This window comes from Hippopotamus amphibius, chromosome 6 (genome assembly GCF_030028045.1).
Source record: "Hippopotamus amphibius kiboko isolate mHipAmp2 chromosome 6, mHipAmp2.hap2, whole genome shotgun sequence".
Lineage (NCBI taxonomy): Eukaryota > Metazoa > Chordata > Mammalia > Artiodactyla > Hippopotamidae > Hippopotamus > Hippopotamus amphibius.
Genome location: NC_080191.1, coordinates 76,354,747 through 76,371,101, shown reverse-complemented (window position 1 = coordinate 76,371,101; position 16,355 = coordinate 76,354,747). Strand labels below are relative to the sequence as shown.

At 37.8% G+C, this 16,355-nt stretch overlaps 1 protein-coding gene across 5 annotated transcripts in view; it reads right to left on the bottom strand.

Annotated features, from left to right (window-relative positions):
* Nucleotides 1–1,332: 1,332 nt before the first annotated feature.
* Nucleotides 1,333–16,355, bottom strand: part of CASP8AP2 (caspase 8 associated protein 2) — a 41,580-nt gene continuing 26,557 nt past the window's right edge. Inside the window, exons 7-11 of one of the 5 annotated variants that reach the window (XM_057739619.1) lie at nt 10,214–12,423; nt 6,097–9,229; nt 4,565–4,664; nt 3,947–3,999; nt 1,333–2,756 (exon numbers count right to left, since the gene is read on the bottom strand). In XM_057739619.1, coding sequence (XP_057595602.1) covers nt 2,744–2,756; nt 3,947–3,999; nt 4,565–4,664; nt 6,097–9,229; nt 10,214–12,423 — 5,509 coding nt within the window. In that variant the 3' untranslated portion in view covers nt 1,333–2,743. Of the gene's footprint in view, nt 4,000–4,504; nt 4,665–6,096; nt 9,230–10,213; nt 12,424–16,355 lie in introns of those variants that run through there. The other 4 variants (XM_057739624.1, XM_057739622.1, XM_057739621.1 and 1 more) reach the window with 4 other exon arrangements.

Below are 16,355 nucleotides of genomic sequence, written 5' to 3'. Positions count from 1 at the left end.
AACATGATTCTTGTTCCTTTATACAATGACTGACTGTCTAAAAGCCTTTAGATTTTTCTCATCTTTGATATTGCTCATTTCAGTATGTGTCTAGAGGTGGGTACTTCCCTCTTTCTCGTTTGGCACTCTGTGGCCCTTTCTTCTTCTTCTTCTTTCCCTACAGCCCTCTCAGTCTCGAGACTTTTTCTCCCTCCGACCTCATCTGTTGCTTCAGTGTTGGTACATCTACTTCAGTGCTTCATGCCACTCACATCTGCATTCATATTCTCCACCTTTTGCTTCCTTCTGGAAGAGCTTCTCCATCTGACTTTGCAATTTACTAATTCATCCTTCAGCTCTATCTGCTTTATTTTCATCCCATTCTAATATGTTTTTTTATTTTAAATATGATGTTTTTGAAACTTCTACATGGTTGGGTTTTTTTGTTTTGGTTTTTTTTTTTTTTTTTTGGCCACACCCCGCCACATGTGGGATCTTACTTCCCCCACTAGGGATCAAACCCATGCCCCCTGCATTGAAAGGCAGAGTATTAACCGCTGGACTCTCAGGGAAGTCCCCCACGTGGTTATTTCCTTTCTTGTACCACACTGCCAAAATATTCTTTTTCCTTTTAATGTTCATTGGCTTTATCTTAGACTGTTATGGTTTTAAGTAATCCAGTCTGTTTTCTTTTAAACCAGTGGTATCTCAGTTGCTACTTTACTTTGGCTGGTGAACTCATTCACCTGGTGGTAAGGGTTCTGAGTGACAGAATGCACTGGGGAAGGGCTGAGAGCCAGCCCTCTAGGCTATGCTGAGGGATGAAAGAAAGGGGAAAGGACAAAGTCTTACGGTAGACAGCCCAGCACCACAAAACTACAGTTCATTATTTCAGTTTGTTATCTACAAGCAATCCCTCAGCTCAGGGCTTCCCCTGCAGACACTGGACGCTGTGGGAGATGGCGATTTCCTCAAGTCACGTCACAGAGTCCAAAGCCCAGATTGTAACCCACCAGTACCACCAGTCTGAAGGGGGAGGGGCGAATAAGTAATACATAGCTAGTTAATCCTTACCTGCTGTTCCCAGATCTTCACCCAAAAGGAGTTTTTGCGCAGCCCTGATTTTGTCTATGAGGACACCTGCAGTACTGTTCACTGTACCCAGTACCTGCTGTGAGAAAGCAGGCAAAGGCAACTGGTTTTCTCTGATGAATCTACTCCAACACATTCAGCCAGCTACGCCCCCATGAAGAACCGCTTCAAAATAGCTCCCATGTCCCCTCGGCGTTTTACCCTTTTTTAAAATTATTATCTAAGCACACTAAAAGAAACCTTCTAATCAAAATATAACAGAACTTTACATGGTTTTATTTATACATTACTGGTAAAGAAAGCAAACTTTATACAAAAAGTTTTATACAAATAAAAAAAATCCTTGGCTAGGCACAGACATTTATGTGTGTGTATATACACCCAAACATACACACACACACACACAATATTTTACATCATTGTAATTATACATATTTACAGATACACTATTTAAAATATTTTACAAGTCACCAAAATGAGGACAGGCAATTAGAAAAGTAAATAAAAATGGATGGGACGAACTAAATAATGATTAAGTTTAAAATTCTACAAAACAATTTTTAAAAATCTAGAAAATAGTCTTCTTTGAAATATCAAAACTAAGGTTTCAATACTGTTTTGTTGTTGCTTTTATCTTAATAACAAGTTCTAACCTGTGTAAAAATAAATATCGTGACCAGTAACAGGGAAGCAAATCAGACTGATAGCAGGAACAAGGTGAATACGCTGGCTTGAGGTTAGGAGTCAGCAAGTAATAAATGAGGGGGTGATTATCTGGTAATCAAGTATGTCAAAACACTGCCCTCTCCTTCCCCATGAAAACCATGAAGAATTCCAAGCTTCTGTGTAGTTTGCATTATCAATTAAGACTCCAAGGAATTCAGCAACTTACCTGCAATGTAAGAAAATGCTAAAGTTATGATTCTATTTTTCTGATATGACCATCTCATAAAGTGGTGTTCTTTTAAATGAGTTCTACTTAGATAATATTGGTGGTTAAAGAACTAGTTTTTTACAGACTCAGTTTGGTAACTTTATCATTACACTCTGATTTTGACAAGAATTTCAAAAACTCAGTTAAGAAACAAACTAGGAATGAAATAACCCTCTATTTGTGGTATCATGCAAGCAAATAAAGCCTCAAGTATCAAATCCATTAAAAGACCGCAGATTTGTAATGGAATTTGGAAATTTCAAACTAATAAACATCGCTTCCAGATACAAAGTAATTTTTTTTTAATTTATTTTTTTAATTTATTTTTTGGCTGCATTGGGTCTTCATTGCTGTGTGCAGGCTTTCTCTAGTTGTGGCGAATGGGGGCCACTCTTCGTTTTGGTGTGCAAGCTTCTCATTGTAGTGGCTTCTCCTGTTGTGGAGCACAGGCTCTAAGCGCACAGTCTTCAGTAGTTGCAGTACATGGGCTCAATAGTTGTGGCTCGCAGGCTCCAGAGAGCAGTCTCAGTAGTTGTGGCACACGGCGTTAGCTGCTCCGCGGCATGTGGGATCTTCCTGGCTCAGGGCTCGAACCCGTGTCCCCTGCATTGGCAGGCAGATTCTTAACCACTGTGCCACCAGGGAAGTCCCAAAGTAATTCTTTCATGAATGAACATTATCTTCAACAAAAGTGGAAGTCATATTTTAAGATAATGTTCAGATAAAACAAAAAAAATCTCAGTTTAATTTCCTAAAGGCAGTGAAAAATTTAAAGCATAGTGAGTCTGAAAAATAACCAGGCTATTTTTGCATCATACTATTTTTTTTAAAGGTTCTTTAGAATAAGCTTTTTCTTCAAATTTCGCATTATTGAATTTTACATTCTGAATTACATAAATAGAATTTTAACTTCACAGTAAACTACTAAATATCTTTTAAAGATTTCATTACAAACTAGTTGCTTTGAGAAGATACTGAAATTAACAGATTATCTAAAGACTAATTTACACTGGGTTTAGAAACAGATTTTTATAACTCAAAAATATTCAGAACCCTTTACAATGAGATCAATGTCCAAATATGGTTTTTATTCAGATTAAGTTTTATTTAAAGTTGGGTGTTCTGGATTCAAATAATTGTGACTACAAATCAATTGAAAAATAGTGGTATGTTAAAATATCATTACAGTTTTCCTTATATAAAAATCCAAAATAGTTAAGCAGTTGGCTCACGTCTTACAGAAAAAACTTGAGAACTACTACTGCCTTAATAAACCTGTACAAGAATGGCTCAAAGAAACATGTCTTTGAACATTACTAATAACTTATGGTAAATCAGGTCACCTGTTCAGATGACAATGGATTTCACGTTTATGAATGTATGTTTTGTATTTTAAAAGTATTTTAGCACTCCTAATTAAAAATGTGAAAATATTAAATTACATTGACCGCACAGACTTCACTGGCTATGAAATATACTGCTATTCAAGAATTTTTTTTTTTTTTGGCAGCGCCTCCAGGCATGCCGGATCTTAGTTCCCTGACCAGGACTAAGCCTCCGGCAGTGGAAGCACAGAGTCCTAACCACTGGACCACCAGGGAATTCCCTCAGGGATGTTTTCTTTCTCTTCCTCTATAAAAATTTATTATCAATCATCAAATAGATTTCCCCGCCACCTTAGACTCCTCAGCACTGAGTAGGCTGAGGAGCGATGCCATGCTGATCTGAGCTGCAGCAGGCTTCACTGAGCTCGTCCCTGTAGATGAGGTGGCCCAGAAGCCTGCATGAGCAACCATCCTCCAACCTGTGGCTGAAGCAGGAACGCAACTGGATGCCTCTCACCCACCACTCACATCTTCAATGACTAGCAGGCCATTAACTGCACAGGCACAGTGTCAAACATTTATTTTACTAGCCTCCTGTAGTGTAGCCATTAACTACCTGCATTTCGACTTTTCAAAGAGCTTCATTAGTTGCTGGAATCTTTCTGAGACCTGAAAAATTTTAAAGGAGGGTTAATTATAAATATCTCAATAATATTTTTTTATCTTTGATGAATATTTTCATAAAACATCTAAAGACAGAAAGTTACACTTAACAGTAAAGGTAAAGTAATATTTAGAAAAACAAAATATCTTCATAATAAAGGTAATTGCTAGTTTAACTTTTCAATATTAAACTTAACAAGCAAATACCATTACAAAATTGCTTGAGATCAAGTAAGTAAATGGTAAAACAACAGAAAAAAGAATTAGGATTGTTTCAAACTTCTTCCATGATCACCAACTTTTTAACAGTCCTACACGAAGAGCCATACTTTTTTTTCTTTCTTTCTTTTTGGTCGCACCTTGCAGCTTGCAGGATCTTAGTTCCCTGACCAGGGATTGTGAAAGCACGGAGTCCTAACTACTGGACCACCAGGGATTCTCCGAAGGGTCATACTTTTAAAGAAGTTAGCTAATAAATATCTACGTATTTTAAACACATTAAAAATCAAATCTAAATATTTAGAGTAGTAACATCTGTGAAACAAGAGAGATGTAAAAATTGAGTAGTTACCTGATATGGATTTTTACTCAACTTGGCAGCTAAATGAGAAAATGTTTTCAATGATGGCCCTTTTTTCTGACACTCCAATAAAATTTCCCGGTCATCGTTTCTGAAGGGGGAAAAATGTTATTTAGTTTTTGTAGGTTAGAACAGAAAGGTAACAAAAATTCCACAGCCTTAATATCTACTAATAAGCATTGACATTTTTGTTAAAACCCATAAAAAAAGAAAAAGTGTATACACTAAAATATAGCCAATGGTCATCTCTGAGAGATAAGATTATGGATGATTTTAATCTTTGAGTTCATATTTCCCAAATTTTCTAAAACAAATGTGCTAATGTTTATTTTTCCAATGACAAAATAAAAAGTTTTTAAAAATTCTACTTGTAGTGTGTATAGTACTTTCAAAATTAGGGCCCAAACTTGATCTGACTTAATAAGTGAGAAGAACCAAAAAGTAACATAGAATTCAGATCTTCTAATCCCCAGGTCTCTGCTTTTGCTACATGGACTGAATCAATGTGTGTTATTACAGTCTTTGAGATTCTACCATCTGCTGGTACCTAAAATGAAGGCACAGAGGACTGAGATATCAGACAAAACTGATCACCAGTTTCAACAAAATTCAGTCTCTCTCACTGTCATACAGAGTGAAATAAGTCAGAAAGAGAAAAACAAGTATCATATATTAATGCATATATGTGGAATCTAGAAAAATGGTACAGATCAACCAGTTTGCAAGGCAGAAATAGAGACACAGATGTAGAGAACAAACATATGGACACCAAGTGGGGAAAGTGGAGGGGGTTGGGGGGGGAGGATGAATTGGGAGATTGGGATTGCCATATATACAGTACTAATAAGAAAAAAAAATCAAATTGTACACTTTAAATATATGCAGTTTATTGTACATCAATTATATCTCAAGAAAAGTTCTTAAAAAAAAAAATTCAGTCTCTCTCATTATGCACTCCAGCCAGTCTGGACATCATGCCCCTCTAGTGCAATGGTTCACAACTGTGCTCACCTTTACGTCTGAAATGGGGTCCTTAAATCCACATTTCTTAAAAAGTTCACATAAATGTTGAAAGTACAACCTGTTTATGAAACGTTTTTGAAACTTCTAATTTCGGGGGAAAACTCAAATTACAAACACTCACACTGTTTGTCCTATTCACCACCTGTACTTCCTCCTTTCTAAAATGTGCGTATACCAGGTTCCTTACAAATGAAAGTATTTTTCTTTTACACTGAAGAAGTGAAAACACAATGAAAAGTTCTGTCCGCCGTGCTAGCACATATCCCTGGTTAAGAGCCACTGCCCTAGCCTGCTCTACAGCACAGCAGGGCTGTACCCTGCTCTAGACTGTTCCACAGTATAGCTGGGCTGTACCCTAGAATGTATCTTCTACCAACTCTGGCCAATTTTGAAGTAAGTCATCACTTTCCCTATTTTAAGATGGGATAAAACTACGATGATAACAGATTTCTGATATCTCAAAATTTCCTGGTGATTTAATAGCCTCATTAGAGTCTTACCTTGTCCACGAAACTATAATTTCTCCCTTCTTTTTAATAACATTCTTTGCAGAAAGGCTTGTAAGAGAAGTGGCGGGTGCTGCTGCAGCATCCTTAGTCCCTGGGCTTTCCTTTAACGATGAGGAATCTTCAGGCACTGCAGGGGCCTTCTTCTTATTGGCTTTCTTTCGGTGACCATCACCATTCTCACCAGAATCCTGAGTAATTTTCTTGGTCTTTTCCCTACAGGTTAAGTCTGTTTCCTTTCTCTGTTTTTTCTGAGAAGAAGGATTTAGATCAGAAAGATTTTTTCTCTTTTTGTGACGATTATCCAAAGCACCAGGCAACTCTGAATTACCGGAATTTGACGCCAACTCTGATTTTAAGTCATCCTTTTTCACTTCACCTGAACTGGGAGATTCCGAGGTTAGATCAATATAGGCTTCCTCAACAACGCATTTCAAAGGCCTGTTTGCCACTTGCACCTTTTCCTCCTTTGAGTTTTCTTCATCTACACATATCACCTGACACCCCAAGTCTTCAACAGCTAAAGCTGGATGGTTACCTTCATTTTTACTGTCACTTGAAACATCTTGTGTCAAATCAATAAAGGCACCTACCGTATCAGGCTGCATATTGTCTAATACTGGAGCATTTTGATCCACACTGCTTCCAGAACATCCCGACTGATCAATATTTAAAACTGTTACGTCCACAAATTCCCCCAACTTTTTGGTCTCAGTGACTGGCTCTTTTGTGAGGTCTATATATGTGTTTGGAAGATGATCCACGACAGAATGTGGAGTTTCTTCCATTGGAGGCAATTCTTCAACACTTTCAGGCACTTTTGGTTCCCATACTTGATGCAACTTGAAACATTCCTCAGCCACTTCAGTACTAGGACCCACTTTACCTGAAGCATCTTTAAGAAATTCATATATATCAGGAACCTCTGTTTGTATCATACAGTCTCGTTCTTCATGAACTGATTTACTGCCATCAACATTTTTACTGGAATTCTTCAATTCCTCCACAGATTTAAAAATGCTGTTCTGAAATGAAATATATTCTTTCTCCACTGCTTCATCAGCTACCTTTTCCACTCCTGGCAAAGATTCATCAGCCACCATATTCTGTTTATGACTAAGGGAGGCAGATGGTGCCGCACGCCGTATTTTCACAATGAAATGATCGTTGGACTTTTCCATTATGACAGCATGCATGGGTAGATTAGGGTGGTACTGAAAGCCTGGAGCAACAGACCGGCTTGTCCATGATGAAGAACAACTTGATTTACTGCTTGAATTATCAGACTCCAGCGCTAAATGAATATCCTGCTCAGATGCATCCTCTTCCTCAAGTAATGCATCTTCACTAAAATGGGCACTAATAACTTCTTCAGGCGGTGAATTAGACAAGACTCCTTGCTTTAAGAAACTGAGATGACCATCTGACTTCAGAGGTGATGGTACTGTTAAGGAGACTGCTAGATCTTCAAGAAGTATGGAGGAAACGCAGGGCTTGCTCTTTTCTGAACCACACACATTGTCTTTACTTAAAGTTACGTTAGTGGACACTTCAAACATACAATTTTCATCCAACACATCAGGATCAACTGGCAATGAGAGCCCTGAAGTCGGAGATGGACCTTTCTCAGATGACAAAAATGACCAATTATCATCACTAATCACCTTAGGACAGGGAGAAACCACCCCTGAATCAAGCTCTTCTGTTGCACAAGCTGGTACAGAGTCACATTTGAGAGTCTCTAGCAGCTGTTTCTCTGGTGCCTGTAAGTCCCACTCACCTTTTTCGTTACAGTTAACACTGTTATCCAAAAGATCAGAACCTTGCAACAAACTTTTAAATATTTCTCCCATCTGCGCATCACTCACTAAATTAAAAGTTAGGCTAGATGTTTGCTGCTCCGTGAGAATCTCGAAACTGCGTTCTGGCTTCAAAGCAGCGTGCTGGGATGCCTGTGTGTCTTCTCTGGTGCCGCCTTCCATTTTCCCTGGCTTTGGGGTGCTTGGGCAGTTTGGTTCCAAGGAATGCTCTTTAGATTGAGGTTTCTTAATATTATCAAAGCAAGTGTTAGTACTTTTTTTAATGCCATGCTTTACTGTGTTAATTTTGGAATTATTTTGCTCTTGATGTTTTTCCTCAGATTTTTTACAACTGACTAAAGACTTAGAGTAACCAGAATCTTCTGATTTGGGGCATTTCTCCTTCAACATTTCTTTGTCGGAAGTGTCTGCATTCCCCTTCCGACAATCTGAATATTGTGTTTTCTGTTTATTTTTCTTTTCAAGTTTTCCTTCGTCACTGTCACTGCCAATGTTCCTGGAGTCGCAAAACTTTACTAAGATTTTCTTAAGCTTTCCAAACAAATAATCAAGCTGTTCATCTACAAATTTCCACAATTTTTTTTTCATATCTGGTAGCTGCTGTTCAAATAAACGATCCACAATGCCATTCTTTTTAACTTGCTTAAGTTTGGATTCTATAACATCACAGAGAGTCTTCTGTAAAGTAGTCACTGACTTAGAGATTTTAGAGACGTCAAGATGTTTAATTAGTGATGTAAAACTCAAAATTGCTGACTCAATAATTCTATGAAACTGTATTAATGAAAATTTTACCTTGAATTTCATATAATTTTTCCTTACATGTTTCCTTATCATTCGTAACATGTGCATAACCTCTCGGACAGAAGAGGGTGCAGCAATAATTGGAACTATCTTTTCCAGGCTGGAAGCGCTCATTGACCTATCTTTCTTCTCTGTTTTTGAAGATCTGCTAGATTCACTTCGTCTTTTATTCCATTTGCTTTTGGTCTGATGAATTTTTACAGAAGATATCTTCCTATTGTCTTTATCCAAATGCACAGTGCTTTTCCTACTTCCAGGGCTAGTTTTTGTGTTCTGCACTTCCGTAGAAGCTCTTGGGTTGGCACTTTTGTCAAAACTTTTTTGTGGTTTAGCTTTTTCGCTGTCACTTATAATTTCTCCTTCTTCTAATTCATCTAAAGATGAGTTCTTGTGGGAGTCAGCTTCTGTAAATTTGTCAGATTTGCAAATTGGCTTTTGATTTTCCTTATTGAGATCAGACTGACTCTTGGAGGTAGAATGAGCTGAATTTGGTGGAAGCACATCTGTGGAACACAAAAGCATATTATAGTCACATGACCACCGAGTCTTTGTCATTTAACATTTCTATACTAAATATAACAAAAAACTAAACGGTGAGGCAATTTATTATTTTAATAGCTTTTACACTATTTACACTATATTACACTAACACTTACTCATGTCATTAGGCTTTACTGGTCTCAGAAGGTGCCTGACAATAGTGATGGTATAGAGCTGGTCACTTGGGCAACCAGCAACCAACTGCTCAGGTTTCTTTACTTGATGTTAGCAGCATCACCTACACTATGCCATCTGATGATGGCTTCTGAACAACAAAAATATACCCGAAAGCAAGCAAGGAGTATTTGAAACAATCTGTCCTACCATTTCTTTTTGTTGTATAAATAAGAACTACCTAAATCTAGACTAAAGGCTCACTGTACATTTCTACTTAACAATGGAGGTCTGAATAACAATGTTATCAAATAAAAAGCACTAACAAAATAATGCCATTTGAAGCAACATGGATGGACCCAGAGATTATCATTCCGAATGAAGTCAGACACAGAAAGACAAATATCGTATGATATCACTTATATGCGTAATCTAAAAAAAAGGGTACAAATGAACTTCTTTATAAAACAGAAGCAGAAAACAAACCTATGGTTACCAGGAGATAAGGGGGGGGGAGGGATACATTGGGAAATTGGGATTGACATATACACACTACTATATATAAAATAGGTAACTAATAAGAACCTGCTGTATAGCACAGGGACCTCTACTCAATACTCTGTAATGGTCTATATAGAAAAAGAATCTTAAAGAGTGGACATATGTATATGTATAGCTGAGTCACTTTGCTGTACACCTGAAACTGACACAACATTGTGAGTCAATTATACTCCAATAAACCAATAAATAAATTAAAAGCACTGATCCATCTTACTGACATATTTTACTTTCTCACAAAAACATAAGGTACAGGAGATAATATAAACTATTACCTTTATGACTATTATTATATAATGGAACTCGAGATGGGCTTTCCAGTCTAAGAAGTCTTGCTACAGGTCTCACTGGACTGTTCAGAGGACTGATGGCTTCTGGAATAGGTCTCAGCTGATTAAGGTCAATGCTCAGAACCGAGTTCTCATCATCATGATATACTGAGTTTGTTTCACCAATTTCCATTCTACCTGTTAACCCAGTCTGCTGAGGTAAAGATTCTGGAGTCTCTTTAGGTAAGCAAGGCTCCAAATGACAAGACTTACTATCAATCAGTGGTGGATCTACAAGAGAAGGCTTGAGTTTTGTTTTATCATTTTCTGAAAGGTCTGTTGGCAAAACGCCAGTTTCTTCAGTTGAAGGCTGCAAAACACTTTCATTGGATTTTGTCACTTTTGTTGACAAAGCCTCCTTCATTTCTGTATCTTCAGAAATACTACAAGAATTTAAGTCATTGTTTCTTTTGGTATCTAAATCCAAACCAAAGTTCTGAGAGACAGTTGTTTGCACTGTGTCCATCACCACAGGAATCGTTGCCCTGGCACCATCAGTGGTCTGTTCCAGTTCTGCTGATGAATGAAACAAGGATTCTGCTTGCTGCGCTTCCACAGGTGCTGAGGAGGAAGTCTCTGTGCCACAAACGGGCATGTCACAATGCACAGCATTCTCAACGGATTTAATCAACAAACTATTTTCTTCTTCTGTTTTCCTTTCTGAAATAATGGCCCTGGGTTCAGATGCTGCTGTGAGAGCATCCTTTGGTTCCAATAACTCTGATTTGGCTTCCTCTGTGATATGTTCACTGATAGAGAGAACACATGTCACCGCTGTAGCCTGCACCAAGGACTCCAAATCACTTCTGTCACTGGATTTGGGAGTATCGGTTATCTTATGCTGATTATCCTGAGAAACAGGCTGCTTTTTAGCGGGAGAAAGAGTTAAGTTCAATTTTTCCATAAAACTCAACTTTAAGTCTTTGTTATGGGTTTCATTTGGACCACTCGCAGCTTTAACTTCTGGCTCTTTGTTATCCACTCCCTCAGAAACATCGTTATTAGAGACTTCACCTTTATCATTCTTTGGCTCATTCTGTCTCTTTACATCTGTAGTGGTTTTCTTAGTCTCTTTGTTTGTCTTCTGCAAATGTTCTGCAGGTACTCTTTTGTCATTTCTCATATGCCTATTTTCTTCTTTGCTCTCTCGTTCTCTTTTCCTCTTCTCTTCAGTTCTGTGCCTTTCTGCTCTTAAAGGTGCATTTTCCCATTGCTGCACAGCATCGGCTTCCTTGGAGTCAAGGTGTTTGTGAGTTCTATTGGTTGAAAGAGAGGACGGACATCTTCCTTCTTGAAAAGCATGATTACTTACAGCCCTGTCTCGTTTACAATCTTCCCAGCCTCTTCTCTCTTCTGGATGGTATTTATTTGAATTATGAGATCTCGCTAGTTCATTCTTGGAAAGAGGAAGTGATGCTCGTTCAGATCTTTTCCAATGATCCTGGTCTTTTACTACTGACTTCGGTTTTTGATCAACTTTCCTTTCTTCTTTGTCTTGTGATTTAATTTCTTTTCTATTTTGCGATCTTTCACTTTGTCTTTCAAGTTTTTTGTCACTTTGAGATTCTAGTCGAGTGTGTGACCTGTCTCTAGGGCTTTCTTTCTCCCAAGAAGAGCTAATGCGTTCATTTTTATAATCCAAATCTGAGTTACTCTTAAACTTTGCATTTTTGCTTTCAGCTTTTGGTTCACCTTTACCATATTTCTCAGGACGTCCTTGCAGCCTCTGACTGGCCTCTGTGTTCCTGGGTTCACCATCACCACAGCTAGTGTTCAAGTCTTTTCGTATTCTGTCAGTCCCTCTGCTGTATTGGCTATGTCTACTGTCTTTTCTCCCTCTTCTATGATCCTCATTTGAACTACCCTCACCAACCTGATAATGGGAACGTGACCAAATGCCATTGGTGGAGTGTTTTTCAACAGATGTAGGCACATGTGAAGTGCTCTTTTTTTCAGAATGTGATTTCCCTTCCTTTTCCAGGTTTGGCAGTGAAGTGCTACAATGTACATCTTTAGAAACATCACTTTTCACTCTGTGATCAGTCTTTGAACAATCATCCAAGTGGAGAGATCTGGATTTAGGGCCTTTTGTTTTAACTATATCTGATGTCCTTGAAGTTTTATGATTATTTCGAAAATGTGGAAACTCAGACAATCTATTAAGAAATAGAAATTAACACCAAAAAAACAAAGTTAATTCCTTTTTAATAATACAAGGTTTAATCACATGTGATACACTTTAAAAGTGGGGGGCCCATGTACCAGCAAAACTAACTTTACTTTGTATAAAAGAATGAGTCGTAAGAATTTACCAGCTTCCAACTAAATGGGCCAGTTTTTAAAGCAAGGAATTTCTTTCATTTGCTTTGGCCAAACAAAGCCTGGAGGACCTCTCAGTTCTATCCCAGCACTTTCAGATTTCCTTCACTACAGGTGCACAACTCCCAAACTAACCACACATTCACTTCTTTTAGAACAAGTGACATTATTTTCTTGCCTTCACTCCAGCTGAACTGAAACATAAGGAAAAGTGAAATCTTGCTGGAGAACAGAGACGATCAAAATACGACTCTATGTAGCTCCCTATCCTAGCTTTCTGCTTCACATACAATCCCACACTAGAAGCCAAGGCATCAATAGCCACCTTAAAGTATTACATACTGTGCAAAAATAAAAAGGAATATAAAATTATGATTCTTTTCTAAAGGAATGGTATGTATTTCTTGTTTAAAATAAGTCCAAAGGTTTTCAGAAAACTGACAATTCTCCTAAAGATAAAATGTAAATAGCTCATTTTAGCTTTTGTAATAATATATCCACCTTCATGAACTTCTATAGCTTTCCTAAATCTATGCTTAATCAGTATTAAATGTGTAGAGAACACCAAAACTTGAAAGTCTCAGGAATAAGCGAAGATTTTTATAAAACAAAAGAGGACACAGGAGACATACAACCTAAGGCAATGTGTAGACCTTATATGCATCTTGCTATGAGCTGAACTGTGTCTCCTCAAAATTTAACCCCCAGTACCTCAAAATGTGACCTAATTTGGAGACAGGGTTTTTGGAGATAATCAAGTTAACGTGATGTCATTAGGGTGGACCCTAATCTACTATGACTACTGTTCTTATAAAAAAGGGAAATTCTGACAGAGATATGTATAGAGGGAGGACAACATGAAGAGATACAGGAAGAAGAAGCCAAGGAGAAAGGCCGAAGAACAGACCCTTCCATCAAACAGCCCTCAGAAGGAACCAATCCTACTGACACTTTGATCTCGGACTTCTAGCCTCCAGAGCTGTGAGAGAATACATTTCTGTTACTTAAGCCACTCAGTTTGTGGTACCCTGTTATGGCAGTCCTGGTAAACTAATAAACTCAAAAACATAAACATTAGAAGATGCCTTTGAGACAACCGGGAAACACAAAAAGCATTAACCATTAAAAAAAAAAAAAGTGACTGAATTTCACTAAAATTAAGAACTTTTAGGAATTCCCTGGTGGTCCAGTGGTTAGGACTCCGCGCTTTCACTGCCTAGTTTCAATCCCTGGTCAAGCAAAACTAAGATCCCGCCAGCCTCACAGTGTGGCCAATAAATAAATAAACAAATAAATAAATTCCCCACAGTTGATTTTAAAAAATTAATAAATAAAAATAAAAAATAAAATGAAGAACTTCTTTTCCTCACAACACACACTAAAGAGAGTGACAGACCAGTCAGAGAATGGGAGAAGATGTCTGCAACAAATTTATCCAACAAAGCACTCACATTCAACAAACAACGTGCATGTGTAACATGCATCATACTTTTTAAACTGTAGGCTCCTAAAAGATAGTTCTAGCCCACAGAGCTTGTAATATGTATTTAATATAATGCCACACTAAGTAAAATATTATCAGAAGTTTTATTTTGAAATAAACCTCCACATTAAACACTTGCCAGAATTTACATTCTTAAATTTTCACCTTATATTGATATGTCTATCTTTTCTATTAAGCATTAACTTTCAGTAAAATGAAAAACATTTACCCTTAGAATACTAGTTGAAGCTCACAAATAAAAAGTGCAGTATTTATTAAGTAATGTATAACCATGTATAACAATCTAATGAAATAACACATCATTTATTTGCCCAGTTTCTCTTTTCATTCTATTCAAACATCATACCCCTCCCCTAAAAGAGTCAAATATATATATAAAATTTCCCTAGCACTTCAGGGCTCAATCTTATACTAGTTGTACTAGTGATATTTAGATTAGTAAACATGCAAAACCATCTTTATTTTCTAAAGGCCTAAAATGCTTTATAATGTCATACGGTCCACACATAAGATAGGATTATCTTCTTTCACTCTTTAAACATTTATTGCATATGGTAGATACTCAATAAATGGTGAGGACACAAAGCCATGGTCCCTGCTCCCATGAAGTTTACAGTTTAGTGGAAGAGAAAAACACTCATTAAGTAATCCCATTCATGATTTTTTAAACTGCAAGTATAAATGAAGCTACAAAAAAGACATCTGACCTAGTCATTGAGAACAGACAAATATCCCCTGTGAAAAGGATGTTTATGCGGAGACCTGAGGATAAGCAGGTATTAGCAGGTGGAGGAGAGGAGCATTTCAGGGAGTGGAAACAGTTCATGCAACTCAGAGCTTACGGTACATCCAAGGAACTGAAAGAATATACCGGGAGATACACCAGCGCTATGATACCTAGGGCAAAGGCAAACACTGGAAACAAGGTCTGAAAAGTAGCTTGGGACCCTATTGTGCATATTGTGAAGAGCTCTGTGGACCAAGTTAAGATTTTTGATCTTTATGCTAAGAACAATGAGAAGCCATTGATGTGTTTTAATCAAGAAAAGGGGTGGGGGAATTCCCTGGTGGTCCAGTGGTTTAGGACTCAGCGCTTTCACTGCTGGGGCCCGGGTTCAGTTCAGGGTCAGAGAACTAAGATCCTGCAAGCTGTGCAGCATGGCCAAAAAAAACATTCATTTAAAAAAAGAAAGAAAGAAAGAAAAGGGGCGGATGGGTGGTGCTGTGATAAATGTCCAGACTTGTGCTTTACAAACTGTCCTGTGGCTTTAATATTTAGAAGTGAGAAACCAGAGGCTGGAAAGGGCAAGAGTAGATGTGCAGTTCTGAGCACAAAGATGACTGCCAGGTCAGATGAAAGTTGACGGGCAGCAACGACGGTAGGAATGGGAGAGAAATGAATGACTTGAGAGATTATAAAGACATAAAAGTCAACAGGGCACTGGAATGCATCTAGATCTGAAGGATGGCCAAGAGCTAAACAGTAATGATGACTCCTACGCAGGGCGACTATATGTCCCGGTTGGCCAAGCAGTATCAGTGTGATTATTAATAAACCTCCTCCTACGCTCAAAGGTACCCTAGTTTAGGCAATAAATTAAATGGTCATTCTACCCCTTGGTCTCTCTAGCTTTGCATCAGCTGAATAAATGATAGGGAATCCACTGAGCTAGGAACAGTGAAGGGGTTCAATCTTAAATTCAGTTTTGGATGAGGTAATTTTGAAAATTTTGTACAGATGTGAAGTAGTTATCTACATATATATGGAACCGACTAGCATGAGTAAGATTACGTCATGAGAAAATACTGATAGAGAAAGGAAAGGACATAGTTTTGAGCTTTGAGGAATTCCTACTTAGCCAAGTACAGAAAAATAAATCTCAAGTTAGGAAGAAAATTAAGAATCATGAAAGCCCAAGGGAGAAACTATTTCTAGAAAAGAGGGTCAACTATGTCCAATAGTGTGTAAAGTTAAAATGAGAAGTAAAAATTGTTTCATGAATTTAGTGGTAGTTGCAGCTGTTTGGAGAAAGACGTCAGAGTGGAATGGGTTCAAGCGTGAGTAAAAATGGGAAGTGGAGAAATGGAGACAGCAAGTTTAGATAACTGTTTTGGAGGTTTGACTATCAAGGGGAGAAGAGATATGAAATTCTCTGGAGCCAAATACTGCCCCTAAGTAAAAAAGAGAAAGAGAGAGAGGGAGAGAGAAATTAAGCAGAAAATCCATTTAAGAGAGAAAAGAATATACAACCGAAGGATAGTTTA